Source organism: Chiloscyllium plagiosum, unplaced genomic scaffold, assembly GCF_037043375.1.
Source record: "Chiloscyllium plagiosum isolate Xiang-an unplaced genomic scaffold, Cpla_swu_hap1 HiC_scaffold_29, whole genome shotgun sequence".
Taxonomy (NCBI): domain Eukaryota; kingdom Metazoa; phylum Chordata; class Chondrichthyes; order Orectolobiformes; family Hemiscylliidae; genus Chiloscyllium; species Chiloscyllium plagiosum.
This window is the reverse complement of record NW_028270167.1, coordinates 679,137-697,293: the sequence shown is the minus strand read 5'-3', so window position 1 is coordinate 697,293 and position 18,157 is coordinate 679,137. Positions and strand designations below refer to the sequence as shown.

Here is an 18,157-nt window from a genome sequence, read left to right as displayed (position 1 = left end):
GAGACTGCATCAGGAGCAACGGATACAATCAATGATATTAGTGGATGTGCAGGTAAAACTTTGGATGCGGAAGGATCCTTTAGGGCTTTGGATGGAGGTGAGGGACGAGGTGTGGGCGCAGGTTTGCAGTTTCTGTGGTGGCAGGGGAAGGTGCCAGGATGGGAGGGTGGGTTGTGGGGGGGCGTGGACCTGACCAAGTAGTCACGAAGGGAACGGTCTTTGCGGAAGGCGGAGAGGGGTGGGGAGGGAAATATATCCCTGGTGGTGGGGTCTGTTTGGAGGTGGCGGAAATGTCGGCGGATGATTTGGTTTATGCGAAGGTTGGTAGGGTGGAAGGTGAGCACCAGGGGCGTTCTGTCCTTGTTACGGTTGGAGGGGTGGGGTCTGAGGGCGGAGGGGTGGGATAAGACCATAAGACAAAGGTGTGGAAGTAAGGCCATTCGGCCATCGAGTCCACTCTGCCATTCAATCATGGCTGATGGGCATTTCAAATCCACTTACCTGCATTCTCCCCGTAGCCCTTAATTCCTTATGACATCAAGAATTTATCAATTTCTGCCATGAAGACATTGTGTCCCGGCCTCCACTGCACTCTGTGGCAATGAATTCCACAGGCCCACCACTCTCTGGCTGAAGAAATGTCTCCGCATTTCTGTTCTGAATTTACCCCCTCTAATTCTAAGGCTGTGTCCACGGGTCCTAGTCTCCTCGCCTAACGGAAACAATTTCCTAGCGGCCACCCTCTCCAAGCCATGTATTATCTTGTAAGTTTCTATTAGATCTCCCCTTAATCTTCTAAACTCCAATGAATACAATCCCAGGATCCTCAGCCGTTCCTCATATGTTAGACCTACCATTCCAGGGATCATCCGTGTGAATCTCCGCTGGACACGCTCCAGTGCCTTCCTGAGGTGTGGGGACCAAAACTGGACACAGTACTCCAAATGGGGCCTAACCAGAGCTTTATAAAGTCTCAGTAGCACAACAGTGCTTTTATATTGGATGTGGACGAGATGCGTTGGAGGGCATCTTTAACCATGTGGGAAAAGAAATTGCGGTCTCTAAAGGAGGAGGCCATCTGGTGTGTTCTGTGGTGGAACTGGTCCTCCTGGGAACAGATACGGCGGAGGCGGAGGAATTGGGAATACGGGATGGCATTTTTGCAAGAGGTAGGGTGGGAAGAGGTGTGATCCAGGTAGCTGTGGTAGTCGGTTTGTAAAAAATGTCAGTGTCAAGTCGGTCGTCATTAATGGAGATGGAGAGGTCCAGGAAAGGGAGGGAGGTGTCAGAGATGGTCTAGGTAAATTTAAGGTCAGGGTGGAATGTGTTGAAGTTGATGAATTGCTCAACCTCCTCGCGGGAGCACGAGGTGGTGCCAATGCAGTCATCAATGTAGCGGAGGAAGAAGTGGGGAGTGGTGCCGGTGTAATTACGCAAGATCAACTGTTCTACATAGCCAACAAAGAGACAGGCATAGCTGGGGCCCATACGTGTGCCCATGGCTACCCCTTTGGTCTGGAGGAAGTGGGAGGATTCGAAGGAGAAATTGTTAAGGGTGAGGACCAATTCGACCAAACGAATGAGAGTGTCGGTGGAAGGGTACTGTTGGGGACGCGGGAGAGGAAGAAACGGAGGGCTTGGAGGCCCTGGTCATGGCGGATGGAGGTGTAGAGGGATTGGATATCCATGGTGAAGATGAGGCGTTGGGGGCCGGAGAAACGGAAGTCTTGGGAGGAGGTGGAGAGCGTGGGTGGTGTCTCGAACGTATATGGGGAGTTCCTGGACTAAGGAGGATAGGACAGTGTCGAGGTAGGTAGAGATGAGTTCAGTGGGGCAGGAGCATGCTGAGACAATGGGTCGGCCAGGGTGGTCAGGCTTGTGGATCATGGGAAGGAGGTAGAACTGGGCAGTGCGGGGTTCCCGGACTGAGGTTGGAAGCTGAGGGTGGGAGATCTTCTGAGGTGATGAGGTTCTGTATGGTCTGGGAGATGATGGTTTGGTGATGGGGGGTGGGGTCATGGTCGAGGGGGCGGTAGGAAGAGGTGTCCTTGAGTTGGCGTTTGGCTTCAGTGGTGTAGAGGTCAGTGCGCCAGACTACCACTGCGCCCCCTTTATCCGCTGGCTTGATGGTGAGGTCGGGATTGGAGCAGAGGGATTGGAGGGCTGCGTGTTGTGAGGGGGAGGGGGGTAGACAGGGGGGTAGCCAGCGCGGGGTGTCCAGGTGGATGCAGTGTGTTGGAGATGGGCGAAGGGGTCCTCAGAAGGTGGGCGGGAGTCCTGATTGTGAAAGTAAGCTCGGAGGCGGAGGCGACGGAAGAATTGTTCGATGTCATGGCGTGTATTAAATTAATTGATGCATGGACGGAGGGGGATGAAGGTGAGTCCTTTGCTGAGGACTGATCGTTCGTCCTCAGGTGAAGGTCTGGAGGGATGGTGAAAACTCGGCACGGCTGGGAGTTGGGATCTGGTGTGAGTGTGGAGCTGGGAGTGGGGGTGGAGCCAGTAACTGGAGTGGGTGTGATGGTGGGGGGAATGTGGGTGGAGTCATGAGCAGGGGTGGTATTCCCCTCAGGGTTCTGGGGGCCGGGAATGGTGAAAGTGCGGTCTGTGGGGGGCGTGTCAGCAGAATGCAGGTGAGTGGCATTGGTGGGGTCGGAAGTGGTGGCAGACACGGCAGTGGGGGGGGAGGGCGGAAGTCACTGAGTGTGTGACATCAGCGATGATGTGTGGGGCGGAAGTGATGTCACGTGTGATGCATGAGGAATTGTGAGGGATGGAAGTGGTTGTGGGAGTGGCCATGATGGGGGCAGAAGTGACATCATCAATCAGTGTGGGGGTGGCAGCTGCACCAGCTGTATGGCTAATGGCATCCAAGCAGCTCCAGAGGCCGGGGGAATCTTCTGGAATGTTTGAGGAGTGCTGGTTATGGAGGTGGGTGGATAAAAGTTTGTTGTACTTACAGTTTTTGATGTTTGAGATGGAATTGAAATACTGTTTGTTGAGAGTATGAATTCTCCTGAGGATGTCGTACAGAGTGGGTTCTTTGCAATTCTGAGAGAGTGTGGCCCTCAGCTGAGGCAGGGCAGACTGTAGAGAGGTTAGGTGCCGGCGCATTGCTGCGAGCGTGGAGTGGAGGATCTTGAAGGAGAACTGTTGCTGGTGTTTTTCAATCTGTAGTCTGTACTGTTTGTCCTGTTCGGGTCCGAACTCTGCTGGTTTAAAGATGGTCCGGAGTCCATGTGGGATGAGTTGGTTACGGAGGAAGGCACTGAGGAAGCAAATGTGGCTGTGGTAGCGAGTTTGTTTCAGGACATGGTTGAAGAGCTTCAGGGCAGAGGAAATGACCTGGGAGTTGCAGTGGGAGAGGGACTCCGAGATTCTTGTAGAGAGAGGAGGAAAACTTCTTCAAGGCAGGCATCCTTGCAAGAGGATTCGCAGTAGGGTTAAAATCAACTAGGTAAAAACAATGACTGCAGATGCTGGAAACCAGATTCTGGATTAGTGGTGCTGGAAGAGCACAGCAGTTCAGGCAGCATCCAAGGAGCAGTAAAATTGATGTTTCGGGCAAAAGCCCTTCATCAGGAATAAAGGCAGAGAGCCTGAAGGGTAGGGAGATAAGCTAGAGGAGGGTGGGGGTGGGGAGAAAGTAGCATAGAGTACAATAGGTGAGTGGGGGAAGGGCTGAAGGTGATAGGTCAGGGAGGAGGGTGGAGTGGATAGGTGGAAAAGAAGATAGGCAGGTAGGACAAGTCCGGACAAGTCGTGGGGAGATTGCTGAGCTGGAAGTTTGGAACTAGGGTGAGGTGGGGGAAGGGGAAATGAGGAAACTGACACTGATTCTGGTTAAACAATGTGTTGAGTTGAATACTTTCATCTTATTTTTCAATCCCTCCATGGCCTTGTTTTCCCTTATCTCTGTCACCTCCTCCAATGCAGTGCCTCAACTAGATCTCTGCACTCAGATTCTGATGTATTGAGCATCCCTTATTTAATCTGTTCCTGGCAGCTGTGACCCTCACCTCTAGAAATTCCTCTCTACAGCTTGCTTTCTCTACTACTTTCCATTTTGAAAAGGTTCTTTAAAATCCATCACTTTAGCCAACCTTTTGGACAATTGTTCCAATATGGCTCATTGTAAAATGTTGTTTGGTAACAGTTCTGTGAAGTGAAGGCCCTTTGGGATGTTATACTTTGGTAAAAGCATCATTTGAATACAAACAATGGTGTCCTAATGGTTTGGGGAGGGGTTTTGGCAAAGTACCTCATAAAAGGTTGTCAGAAGAATGCACAGTGGATTGGTATGGATAGAGAATGACTGATGGGCAAGTGGGGATAAGAATTTCTTTTTCAGGTTGGTGACCTGTAACCAGTGGGGTTTGACAGGGATCAGTACAATATACGCTGACTTGGAGGCAGGAAGCAAAAGTACTGTAGTCAAATTTGCAGACAACACAAAAAGGTGGAAAGCAGGTTACGAAGGATATAACCAATTTACGGGGAGAGATAGTGATTAGATTAGATTAAATTGGATTCCCTACAGAGTGGAAACTGGCCCTTCAGCCCAACAAGTCCGCACCAACCCTCCAAAGAGTAGCCCACCCAGACCCATATCCTGCTGACTAATGCACCTAACACTATTAACAATTTAGCATAGCCAGTTCACCTGACCTGCACATCCTTGGATTGTGGGAGGAAACTGGTACCTGGAGGAAAGCCAAGCTGACATGGGGAGAATGTACAAACTCCACACAGACAGTCACCCAAGGCCTGAATTGAACCCAGGTCCCTGGAGCTGTGAGGCAGCAGTGCTAACCACTCAGCCATCGTGCCAGTTACGTAAGCTAGCAAATGGGTATAGAGCTGGAAATGTGTTGCTGGAAAAGCGCAGCAGGTCAGGCAGCATCCAGGGAACAGGAGAATCGACGTTTCGGGCATAAGCCCTTCTTCAGGAACTTCAGGCACATTGTATTTGCCTTCCTAACTACCGGCTCAACCTGCAAGTTTACCTTGAGACAATTCTGGACTAGAACTCCTAAATCCTTCTGCACTTCAGATTTTTGAATTCTCTCCCCATTTAGAAAATAGTCCATGCCCCCATTCTTCCTACCAAAGTGCATGACCACTCACTTTCCCACATTGTATTCCATTTGCCACTTCTTTACCCACTCTCCTCACCTGTTCAAATCCTTCTACAGCCGCTCTGCCTCCTCAATGTTACCTGTCTCTCCACCTACCTTTGTATTATCTGCAAACTTAGTCAGAATGCCCTCAGTTTATTCATCTTGATCATTAATGTATAAAGTGAAAAGTTGAGGTCCCAACTGACCGTTGCAGAACACTACTGGCTGCCATCCTGAGAAGGACCTTTTTATTCCCCACTCTCTGCTTCCTGCCAGACAGCCAAGCTTCTATCCGTGCTAGCAGATTGCCTTTGACACCCTGGGCCCTAATCTTACTCAGCAGCCTCCTTTGCTGCACCTAGTCAAAGGCTTTCTTGAAGTCAGAGTAGATAACATCCATTTACCTCTCTTTGGTCTAACCTACTTATTATCTCCTCAAAGAATTCTAACATATATCAGGCATGACTTCCCCTTGATGAAACCATGCTGACTTTGTCCTATTTTACCGTACACATCCAAGTATTCAGAAATCTCATTCTTCACAATGGACTACCAAATCTTACTAAAGCTAATCAGCCTGACGTTTCCCTTTTTTTGCCTTACTCCTATTTTAAACTGGAGGAGTTGCGTTAGTGATTTTCCAGTCCTCTCTAATCCTCCTTGAAAGATCATCAGTCATGCCTCCATTTTCTCTTCAGCTATCTCCTTCAGAACGCTGGGGTGTAGTCCATCTGGTTCAGGTGATTTATCCACCCCCCGACCTTTCAGTTTTCCAGCACCTTCTCCTTGGTGATGGCCACCATACTCACTTCTGCCCTCTCACTCTTGAATTTTTGGGACGTTACTTGTGTCTTCCACCGTGAAAACTGACACAAAGTAATTATTCAGTTCCTGACTTCCCTAGTCAGCCATGATTGCCCCATCCTCCCTGTACCATGCTGTTTTTTCCTCGGGATGAATCTCTGCTGTGTCTCCTTAATTATTCCCAGAAACGCCTGCCATTGCTGTTCCACTGTCTCTCCTGCTCGGCTCCTCTCCTAGTCAAATCTGGCCAGCTCCCCCCTCGTGCCTCTGTAGTTGCCTTTATTCAGCAGTAATACCATTACATCTGATTCCACCTTCTCCCTCTCAAATTGCAGAATAAATTCTATCATACAATCATTGCCTCTTAAGGGTTCCTTCACCTTAAGCTCCCTTATCAAGTCTACCTCATTGCACAATACTAAATCCAGTATTGCCTGTTCCCTAGTGGGGAGAAAGTGAGGTCTGCAGATGCTGGAGATCAGAGCTGAAAATGTGTTGCTAGAAAAGCGCAGCAGGTCAGGCAGCATCCAGGGAACAGGAGAATTCTGAAGAAGGGCTTATGCCAAAACGTCGATTCTCCTGTTCCCTGGGTGCTGCCTGACCTGCTGCGCTTTTCCAGCAACACATTTTCAGCTCTGTTCCCTAGTGGGCTCCACCACCTGCTGCTCCAAAAAGCCATCTCATAGATATCCAAAAATTCCTTTTCTTGTGATCCACTACTAACCTGACTTCCCCAGTCCACCTGCATATTGAAATCCCCCATAATCACTGTAACCTTGTATTTTTTACACGCCTTTTCTATCTCCTGGTATACCTTATGCCCCACTGTTTGGAGGCTTGTACGTAACTCCCACTATAGTTTTTTAACCTTTGCAGTTTCTCAAATCTACCCACACAGATTCTACATCATCTGACCCTACTTTGTTCCTTGCTGTTGATTTAATTCCATTTCTTACTTATAAGGCAACCCACCTCCTCTGCCCACCTGCCTGTCTTTTCAATAGGATGTATATTCTTAAATATTTAGCTCCCAATCCTGATCCTGTTGCAGCCATGTCTCTGTGATGCCCATCACATCATACCTGCCAATTTCAATCTGTGCCACAAGCTCATTTGCCTTATTTTGTATACTGTCATGATTTGGAGATGCCGGTATTGGACTGGGGTGTACAAAGTTTAAAAATCACACAACACCAGGTTATAGTCCAATAGGTTTAATTGGAAGCACACTAGCTTTCAGAGCATCGCTCCTTCATCAGGTGATTCTTCAAAACCTGATGAAGGAGCGTCGCTCCGAAAGCTAGTGTGCTTCCAATTAAACCTGTTGGACTATAACCTGGTGTTGTGTGATTTTTAACTTTGTATACTGTGTTCAGATATATCATCTTCAGTCCTGTATTTACTGTCCACTGTTCATTGTCATTGCTTTATCTGATGTGCTTGAAGTTTGATTCCTTACCCTTTCCAAACACTGTCCTATTTTGTGCGCTGGAGATTTTAATAACTTCTCCTGAATTCTCCTTTCTTCATTTGTTTCATTCTTTTCATGCAATTGAATCCATTCCCACAGATGTTAACCTGCTGCAGTTTCCCATGACCACCCTTTTTCACGAGAACATTTTATCTGAGGAGGTTTCACAATGTTGCATGACAAGACTAATCCTGGTCAGTATGCAAAATGTTCAACTTGATTGAAACTAACCTCTTCTCCTGATGGGACCAACAGATAGAATCTGCTCTTTCGGGAGTGGCCAGTCCTCATTGGAGAGCCTCCTGTTGTTTGTTGGACAAGTCTATAAGGACCAACACAGATTTGGTCAATGTACCTCAGCACCAAACCAACAGAGAGAGGTGTTTATGTAATCTGACTTCTCCAATACTACAGAGGGATAGTTTGGATATTTATACCAGTTTCATTATGCAAGCTCTGAACAAAGGGTATGTGTGTGTGTATATGCTCCCCACACCATCTGTGTGCGAGCACTTTGACAGCAGTCCTCACTTAGTGCACCAATTGTCACCTGGAGTGGGTCCCAGTTATTAAACTGGCAATCTGACTGGAGGGTTTAGTTTCAAAAGTAAACATCAGGTAAATTCTGCACAATAGCATGAATAGATTTAGAAGCTTGTTCAGTCAGAAATGTTAATAGAAGGCTGGTCTTACTCACAACTCTACAGTTACTTGTATCGGAGTCACATAGCGTTACGTCGCAGTGCAGATGGACCTCCTCATAATCGCCGATAAACTTGAAGACAACCAGATGGAAACGGCAGGTAAGAGACACTCCGTTCTCCTCCATCTCAATAGTGCTGTCCTTTGAGTTTGGACATCTACTCAAAGCAAAAAGTGGGGGAAGCCATCATATGGCCCAGACTCTAGGAAAATTTGTAACGCCCCCCCTTCCCACACCCACTGGAATCTGTAAAACACCCTTTCCCCTTGGAGGAGGGGCTTATAAACAATTAATTACAAACAAACGGTAGTGAATGTATCAACCTAAGTACATGAGAAAATAGGACAGACAATTAAAAGGCTATTTTCAGGGGATATAAATTGAAGGTAACATTGTGAAATAAAAGTATTTTAGAAGATTTCTGAAGGGTTGTGGCTGAAAGGAGGGGAACCCAGTTGAGAGGATCAGTTTACACAGTGGAGGAGCCCAGCAAACACACCCCTGCTGCTGGTAAGAATATGTGCTTGAGAATTAGAGGTGGCATCTGTACCCACACGTGCCCATATTACAACAAAATCTCAAGACGGTTCACACAAACCCTTGCTCTATTATCATGTAGTGTAGTCGGTCCTTTGGATTCCGGGATGGAGTGGCCCAGCACTGGTTGATGATCAGAATTAAGTGAGTAGAATCTGCACCTTCAACAAACACTCCAATATACAGGACGTCCCGCGTAGTGAGTGTCACCTCGCCCTCTCGATATGGAAACTTGTAAGATGAATTTTTATACAGAGCCATTTTGGTGATGAAACTACCTTCTTTGGTGGGAAGAGTGAGGTTGACAACACTGGAATAAACAGCAGCATCAGTAAACACCATGAATAAGTTAAATCTTACCTCACATATACCCGGGTGCAAGAATCCAGGAATCTAACCTTCACAGCTGCATTGTGATTAAACTAAAAATATTCAGCTGATTCTAATGAAGAGTTAATAACCTGCTTTCACCCTTCACAGAAGCTGCCTGACTTGCTGAGTATTCCCACACTTCCTGTTCAGAAAGCTATTGCACGTTTTCAGAATCTATTGTATTTTAGTTTTGTTTGAGGACCCTGGGTATTTTATCTGAGGAATTTACCTTCTGTAGTGAAAGATGGAAACTTGGCCCGAATAGAGGAGTATTTGTGTGTAGCAGTACCAAGATGAGTCAAGTCAGTGCATTTAATCATCAAACAGTGCAGTATAAACTACTTTGCTGTAAATTACAATGAGGTTCCATATGTCCCAGTTTATACTTCCATTGTTTGTGTTGAAGGTGTAAACTTAATGTTTTTATTGATATTTAAAACTCAGTAGCAATAGAGAGACTGGATCTGTAGCCAATATCATTTCACCTGATTGCAACCACTAAACTTCAGATTTAACAAATTATTGAAAGACAGGAGTTTAGGTTTGTCCCTAAAAAATGGGAGGTGAACACTTTCAATAATTTGTGCATCTGTCGCTTGCAACCTCTGAATGGAGTATATCTCTATATTGCCCTATTGAAAATATCCAGCAACATTTCAGAGAAAAAATGGATTCATTGAACAGATGTAACAACTAAAGTATAAATGACAATTCTGCAAAGAACTGAGAACCCCACAAAGTCTGCTTTCTCATCAGTTGCCCTTCTCCCACACATGCTCATAGGCAATAACACACAGAGTCCCTGCGCCGTCACCACCACATACACATGCACAGAGACACAGTCTCTCACATACACTTCTGAGAGACTGAAAAATGTGTTGTTGGAAAAGCGCAGCAGGTCAGGCAGCATCCAAGGAGCAGGAGAATCAACGTTTCGGGCATAAGCCCTTCTTCAGGCTTATGCCCGAAACGTCAATTCTCCTGCTCCTTGGATGCTGCCTGACCTGCTGCACTTTTTCAGCAACACATTTTTCAGCTCTGATCTCCAACATCTGCAGTCCTCACTTTCTCCTACTTCTGTGAGACACCATGCTCAGTGTTTTAGAGGGGAACCACTGACAAGATCCTGCAGATGAAATGCCATTAGGTCTGACATAGGGCATTACTTACCTCAGCATTGGCCTCACAACAGTTTCAAGAGAAACTTTCAGGTCAAGTTCGTAGGCACAGGAGAACTCAACATTGATGACTCTATCACGAGTAATGACATTGCCTGTGTTGTTCAGACTTTCGATCCAGACAGTATTTATATACATGATATGCGTTTCATTTGTCTGTTGAGAGAGAATACTGTCACCCTGAGACAAGGTTGTTATATTCTACAGGACAACCTGTACCCATTGCGTTCCCAACCATCCTGGCAAGTAGGCCTAGCACTATAAGCCTTTTGTGGTGCAGAGGTGGAGCAGGGGGCCTGTGTTCAAGTTCCACCTGCTCCAGAGGTGGGTAAAAACATCCCTGAACAGGTTGATTAAAATACTAGATGCTTGGTGAACAGGAGAATCAATCTACCTCGGTCTTAAAGTATTCAGTGACCATGTTTCCATTACACTCTGGAGAAGAGAATTCCACAAACTCACTGTCCTTTGGGAGGAAAACAATTCTCATTTCCATCTTAAATGGGAGACTGTTTATTTAAAACTGTTCCTTGTTCCAATCGTTCTGACAACTCCTTTCAACATCTATCAGGTTTTTTTAAACGTTTCATTAAGATTACCTCACTCTGAGGTTCAGTGAATATGGGTCCACCCTACTCAACCTTTTTTTCTAGGATAACCCTTTATACCAGAAATCAGCCACGTGAACTTCTTCTGCACTTTGGACTTGTGTTTGGCTTGGTGCATATCCACTCCAGTGTTCATTTTCCCTTTTATTCAATCATGTGATGTGGGCATCACTGGCTAGACCAGCACTTGTCCAGACTGCATGAGGAGTCAACTACACATTGCATATGTAGTTCAGACTGGGTAAGGATGGCAGACTCCTTTACTAAAGGGCACGAATGAACCAGATAGATTTTTGTGACAATTGGTCATCATTACGCTAGCTTGTTTAACTTTCCTCTGTTTTAAAAGTCAATTCAAATTTCATCATTTAGCATGCTGAGATTCAGACCTTTGACCTCAGATCTTTATCCTTTCGGTTCTGGGTTACTAGTCCAATGATGATACCATGACACTGCTACATGATTGGTCAGTGTAATGTGGAAAAGTGTGAGGTTATACATTTTGATAGGAAGAGTGGAGGCATATTTTCAAAACGGGGAAAGGCTTGGAGAATCTGAACAGAAAGGGATTTGGAAGTCCTGGTTCAGAATATTTTTCAGAAACAAACTAGGATCAGATTGTGTAGAATCTGTGTGGGTAGAATGAAGGAACTGCAAAACTAAGAAAACCATAGTTGGAGTTATGTACAGGTCCCCAAATAGTAGTCAGAAGCTGGGTGCAAGATACACCAGGAGTTAGAAAAGATATGTAGGAAAGGCAAAGTTACAGTGACCATGGGGGATTTCAATGTGCAAGTGGACTGGGGAAAATCAGGTTGATAGTGGTTCGCAAGTAAAGGAATTTGTGGAATGTCTATGAGATGGCTTTTTGGAGCAGCTTGTGGTGGAGCCCACTAGGGACCAGGCAATACTGGATTTAGTGTTGTGCAATGAGGCCAACTTGATAAGGGAGCTTAGGGTGAAGGAACCCTGAGGAAGCAGTGATCATAATATGATCAAACTTACTCTGTAATTTGAGAGCAAGAAGATAGAATCAAAGGTAACAGTATTATTGCTGATTAACGGCAACTACAGATACATGAGGGAGGAGCTGGGTAGAATTGACTGGGAGAGGAGCCGAGAAGGAGAGAAGTGGAACAGCAATGGCAGGAGTTTCTGGGAGTAACTCAGGTGACACAGCAGAGATTCATCCCGAGGAAAAAGAAGCCTGGTACAGGGAGGATGAGGCAGCCATAGCTGACCAGGGAAGGCAGGGATAGTATAAAAGCAAAAGAGAAAGTATATAACATGGTGAATGGTAGTAGGAACCCAGAGGATTGGGAAGCTTACAAAGATCCACAGAGGGCAACAAAAAAAGTAGTTGTAAGGAGGGAGCAGATTAAGTATGAGGGTAAACTAGCCAGTAATATAAAGGAAGACTGCAAGAGTTTCTTTAAATATATAAAGGGTAAAAGAGAGGCAAAAGTGGATATTCAACTGCTGGAAAATGAAGCAGGAGAGATCGTAGTGGGAACAAGGAAATGGCTGAGGAACTAAATAGTTACTATTTACAGCGGAAGACACAAGTAATATCCCAAAAATTCAAGACTATGAGGGGGCAGAGCTGAGTATGGTGGCCATCACCAAGGAGAAGGTGCTAGGAAAACTGAATGGTGTGAAGGTGGATAAATAAACTGAACCAGATAGACTACACCCCAGAGTTCTAAGGGAGATAGCTGAAGATAGTGGAGGTGTGAGTGGTGATCTTTTAGGAATAACTAGAATCAGAGAGGGTCTGAGAGGACTGGAAAATCACTAATGTGATACCCCTGTTTAAAAAGGGAGTAAGGCATAATACTGAAAATTACAAACTGATTAGCCTAACTTCAGTAGAATGGAATCCATTGTGAAGGACGAGATTTCTGAATACTTGGAAGTGTATAGTAAAATAAGGCAAAGTCAGCATGGTTTCATCAAGGGGAAGTCATGCCTGACAAATCTGCTACAATTCTTTGAGGAAGTTACGAACAGTTTAGACCAAGGAGACCCAATGGATGTTATCTACTTGGACATCAAGAAGGCCTTTGACCAGGTGCCGCAAAGGAGGCTGCTGAATAAGATAAGGGCCTATGGTGTCAGAGGCAATCTGTGAATATGGATAGAAGCTTGGCTGTCTGGCAGAGAATGGGGATAAAAGAGTCCTTCTCAGGGTGGCAGCTGGTTACAAGTGGTGTTCTGCAAAGCACAGCTTAAAAATGTGTTGCTGGAAAAGCGCAGCAGGTCAGGCACCATCCAAGGAGAAGGAGAATCGACGTTTCGGGCATAAGCCCTTCTTCAGGCTTATGCCCGAAATGTTGATTCTCCTTCTCCTTGGATGCTGCCTGATCTGCTGCGCTTTTCCAGAAACACATTTTTAAGCTCTGATCTCCAGCATCTGCAGTCCCCACTTTCTGCAAGGCACAGTGTTGGGACCACAACTTTTCACTTTATACATTAAAGATCTGGATGAGGGAACTGAGGGCATCCTAGCTAAGTTTACAGATGATACAAAGAGAGGTAGAGGGACAGGTAGCATTGAGGAGGTGGGGAGGCTGCAGAAGGATTTGGACAGGTTAGGAGAGTGGGCAAAGAAGTGGCAGATGGAGTACAACGTGGGAAAGGGTGAGGTCATACTTTGGTAGGAAGAATAGAGGTATAGAGTATTTTCTAAATGGCGAGAAATTTCAGAAATCTGAAGCACAAAGGGACTTGGGAGTCCTGGTCCAGAATTCTATCAAGGTAAACTTGCAGGTTAGAACATAGGACATTACAACGTAGTACAGGCCCTTCGGCCCTCGATGTTGCGCCGCCCTATCATACTAATCTGAAGCCCATCCCACCTACACTATTCCATTTATGTCCATTTGCCTGTCCAATGACGACTTAAATGCACTTAAACTTGGCAAATCTACTACCAATGCAGGCAAAGCATTCCATACCCTTACTACTCTCTGAGTAAAGAAACTACCTCTGACATCTGTCTTATACCTATCTCCCCTCACTTTAAAGTTGTGTTCCCTCGTGTTTGCCGCCCCATACTTGGAAAAAGGCTCTCCCTGTCCACCCTATCTATCCCTCTGATTATCTTGTATGTCTCGAATAAGTCACCTCTCAACCTTCTTCTCTCTAATGAGAACAGCTACAAATCCCTCAGCCTTTCCTCGTAAGACATTCCTTCCATACCAGGCAACATCCTAGTAAATCTCCTCTGCACCCTTTCCAAAGCTTCCACATCCTTCTTATAATGCGGTGACCAGAACTGTACACAATACTCCAAGTGTGGCCGTACCAGAGCTTTGTACAGCTGCAGCATAATCTCCTGGTTCCGGAACTCAATCCCTCTATTAATAAAGGTCAAAACACTGTATGCCTTCTTTCCAACCCTGTCAATCTGGGTGGCAACTTTCAGGGATCTGTGTACATGGACACCGAGATCTCTCTGCTCATCTGGACTCCCAAGAATCTTACCATTAGCCCAGTACTTTGCATTCTGATTACTCCGTCCAAAGTGTCTCACCTCACACTTGTCCACATTAAACTCCATTTGCCACCTCTCAGCCCAGCTCTGCATCCTATCTATGTCTCTCTGCAACCTACTACATCCTTCGTCACTATCCACAACTCCACCGACCTTAGTGTCGTCCACAAATTTACTAACCCACTCTTCTAAGCCCTCATCCAGGTCATTTATAAAAATGACGAACAGCAGTGGACCCATCACCGACCCTTGCAGTACGTCGCTAGTAACTGGATACCAAGATGAACATGTTCCATCAACTACAACCCTCTGTTTTCTTTCAGCAAGCCAATTATTGATCCAAACTGCTATGTCTCCCACAATCCCATTCCTCCGCATTTTGTATCATAGCCTACGGTGGGGAACCTTATCGAACGCGTTGCTGAAATCCATATACACCACATCAACCGGTTTACTCTCATCTACCAGTTTGGTCACTTTGTCAAAAAAGTCAATAAGATTTGTTAGGCACGACCTACCCTTCACAGGTTGAGTTGGTAGTTTGAAAGGCAAATGCAATGATGGCATTTACTTTGAGGGTATTTGAATATAAAAGCAGGGATGTACTTCTGAGGCTCTATGAGGCTCTTGTCAGACCACATTTGGAATATTGTGCACAGTTTTGGGCCCCATATCTCAGGAAGAGTGTCCTGGACTGTGTTCAGAGGAGATTCATGAGAATGGTCCTGGGAATGACAAGCTTAATGTATGAGGAACATTTGAGGAGTCGGGGTTTATACTTGTTGGAGTTTATAAGAATGGGGGGGGGGGGGGGGGGGGAGGGGATCTAATTGAAACAGAATACTGATTGGCCTGGACAGAGTGAATATTGGGAAGATGTTTCCATTGGTAGGGGAGACGAGGACCTTAGGGCACAGCCTTAGAGTAAAGGGAAGATCCTTTTAGTATGGAGATAAGGAGAAGCTGCTTCAGCCAGAGAGTGGGGAATCGATGGAATTCATTGCCACAGAAGGCTATGGAGGCCAGGTCATCGAGTATGTTTAAGACTGAGATAGATAGGTTCTTGAGTATGAAGGGAAGTAAAGGTTACAGGGAGAAAGCAGGAGAATGAGATGAGAAACGTATCAGCTAAATGGCCTCATTTCCGCTCCTATACCTTATAATCTTAACTCTCAACATTAGCATCCAGGTTCGGTTGGCCTTCGGTTAGGAAGTTAAGTTCAATTTTGGCATTTATTTCAAGAGAGCTGGAATACAACAGCAGAGATGTACTGCTGAGGCTGTCTAAGTCTCTGATCAGACAATACTTGGAGTATTGTGAGTAGTTTTGGGCCCCCGATCTAAGGAAGGATTTGTTGGCCTTGGAAGTGGTCTGGAGGAGGTTTAAAAGAATGATCCTGCGATGAAGTGCTTGTCATATGAGGAGTGGTTGAGGACTGTGGGTCTGTACTTGATAGAATTTAGAAGGATGAGGAGCGAGTACTGAGACACCTGGATAGAATGGATGTGGAGATGATGTTTCACTAGTAGGAGAGACTCTGATCCGAGGACACAACCTCAGAGTGAAATGACAATCCTTTAGACTGAGATGAGGAGGAATTTCTTCAGCCAGAGGATGATCACCTTGTCGCAAAGGGCTGTGGAGGCCATTCAGTGTATTTAAGACAGAGGTAGACTAACTCTTGATTAGTAAGGGGATCCAGACAGGAGAATAGGGTTGAGAAACATATCAGCCATAATTGAATGGCGGAGCTTACTCAGTGGGCTGAAGGGTCTATTTCTGCTCCTATTGCTTATTTTCATAGAATAAACCGTGTCTTCAGTTCAGGATACTTCCTCCTGTCAATTGCCATTATTCACTCTGCCCTCTAACTCTGCTCTTAATAAGTGAGAGAGCGTACAGCAAGATGCTTCAGATCTCAACTCCCCCAGAGCTGAGACAGACGCTGACAGAGAAGCTCCCTCTCGTTCTGTAAGAATCCCTCAATTCACAGGGAGATTCTTCTTCAGCAGCTCCCACTCTCACTGCTCAAACTTCAAGTCCCAACATATTTCTCTCTAAACCTCCCAGTGTGCCCTCTGCCCTGAGCTGAATGACTCCTTTCCCTCCTCCCTGACAGGGCTTGTGCATCTTGCAACTTGACTCAGCTTCCAAAGAGGGGGGTATAGAGACTAGATTTAAACTCATTAACCGAAAGGACTTGAGTCTTTGGAATAAAAAAGGGAATGTGACTGGCGAAAAGTGCTGGAACATTTGATTGCATCAGCTAAGAATGAGGACGTAACCGATTTGTTTGGTGACAAAATGCTACAGGTAAGAAATACTCACTTTCACTATATTGCCACAGTTGTGGTTGGTATTATTGATGTGAAATGCAATAAAATCATCTCCTTCTGACCCCACACAATGGATATCATTAATTCGAACATCTTCACGCTCAAAGCCCAGTTGATAAAGTCGACATTTGGAAACATAAACTTGCATCTGTGAATATTTACACACCACGTCTGCCTGGACAATATCATCTGTAATGGAACGGCAAAGGAACATGATTTAGTGGTGAACGATAACAGTCCAAGAAGCCAAACTTAGTGAGTGGACCAATCTAAATACAGCAGTCTTGAACCGAAAACCTTTTATGTTGATAGCAGTCCCTTCTGGGCACACATGTTTAATCTGTAGGCAAATCATGGCAAAAGTCTTTTCCTTCAAATGGTGGTATGTGAAACAAGGGAGTGGCTCATGTAAACAGCAGAAACACATGCGTATATAAGCTCAGCAAATATGGGAAAGAGAAAAGGCTAGAGAAGATGTTAATCAGGTAAGAGGTGATCCATGTGAAACATAAACACCAGCAGAGACCAGTTGGGCCAATTCGCTTGTTTTGGTGACCTGAGCTCTACAGAACCCTATATATTCCAGGGACACTGTTCAGTGCAGTATTCAGCGAAGTGTTGTGCTCAGACATTAAGACAAGGCCAGGTGAACCACTGAAATGGATATAAAGAATTGCACAGTATGAACCATTAACAAAACTTTTTTTTTTCTGGTGTTTGAACATTTCCAGTTGAAGGAGATTCTGATTAATTATCTAATTTTCTGTTTCTGACAAAAAAAACTTTCAATTTTTAGTTGATTGAGATGCTTTGAGAATCCTGAAAAATATTTTTAATGAATGAATGAATGCCTTGACTCTGGACCATTTATTTGTGATTATTATTCCTTTTAGAGTTCATACTGGGTCCAAGATCTGTTGCTCAATCTCAATATTTATGGCCATGAACTAACATTTGGAAAGTTTCCTACACCATTCCTACTCTAGTTAGACATGCCCTGCTCAGGATTTAGTTAGGTATCCAGTGTTTTTGCATATTTACCACCGTCTAGGCTTGGCTTTTCTGGGCAGCCACACAGATCACCATTACCCTGTCGGCATAAACTGTAATTGGTGCAAATGCCTCCAGCACAAGGATCCTCGATCAATTCTGCTAAAAAGAAACAGACACAAATGGTTAACCCTCAGCAACCTCCAGAAATATTCATTTGCTAAGAGCTGCAGATCAAAACAGAGCAAAATTATGGACACACTGGAGTTTGCGGGAAACAGTGCAATCATTATAGTGTCAGTGGCTTCAACTGTTGAACTGGAGACTGCGCTGCAAGAATTGAAGGGAGAGTTGCCAGAGCACTTTAAACAGAATTTGAGAGTTGGTCAAAGGCAGAGGATGTGACGGAAAGTCTAAGAAGAATGAAGGTCCGGTTGCAGTTATAGAGGAGACTCCATTGTTGACTTTGATCAACAGGTTTGAGAGACTGACCCACGTAGATGGGCAACTGAACATAGCAGCATGATATAGGAAGCCATTT

At 45.3% G+C, this 18,157-nt stretch overlaps 1 protein-coding gene across 6 annotated transcripts in view; it reads right to left on the bottom strand.

Moving 5' to 3' along the window:
• The window catches only part of tecta (tectorin alpha), a 269,171-nt gene that overhangs the window by 2,383 nt on the left and 248,631 nt on the right, over window positions 1-18,157 (bottom strand). For 4 of the 6 annotated variants that reach the window (XM_087976269.1, XM_087976266.1, XM_087976268.1 and 1 more), the window contains 6 exons: window positions 17,668-17,778; window positions 16,619-16,815; window positions 10,178-10,341; window positions 8,697-8,945; window positions 8,093-8,255; window positions 7,627-7,717 (listed from right to left, as the gene is read on the bottom strand). In XM_087976269.1, coding sequence (XP_087832395.1) covers window positions 7,627-7,717; window positions 8,093-8,255; window positions 8,697-8,945; window positions 10,178-10,341; window positions 16,619-16,815; window positions 17,668-17,778 — 975 coding nt within the window. Of the gene's footprint in view, window positions 1-7,626; window positions 7,718-8,092; window positions 8,256-8,696; window positions 8,946-10,177; window positions 10,342-16,618; window positions 16,816-17,667; window positions 17,779-18,157 lie in introns of those variants that run through there. The other 2 variants (XM_087976270.1, XR_015751948.1) reach the window with 2 other exon arrangements.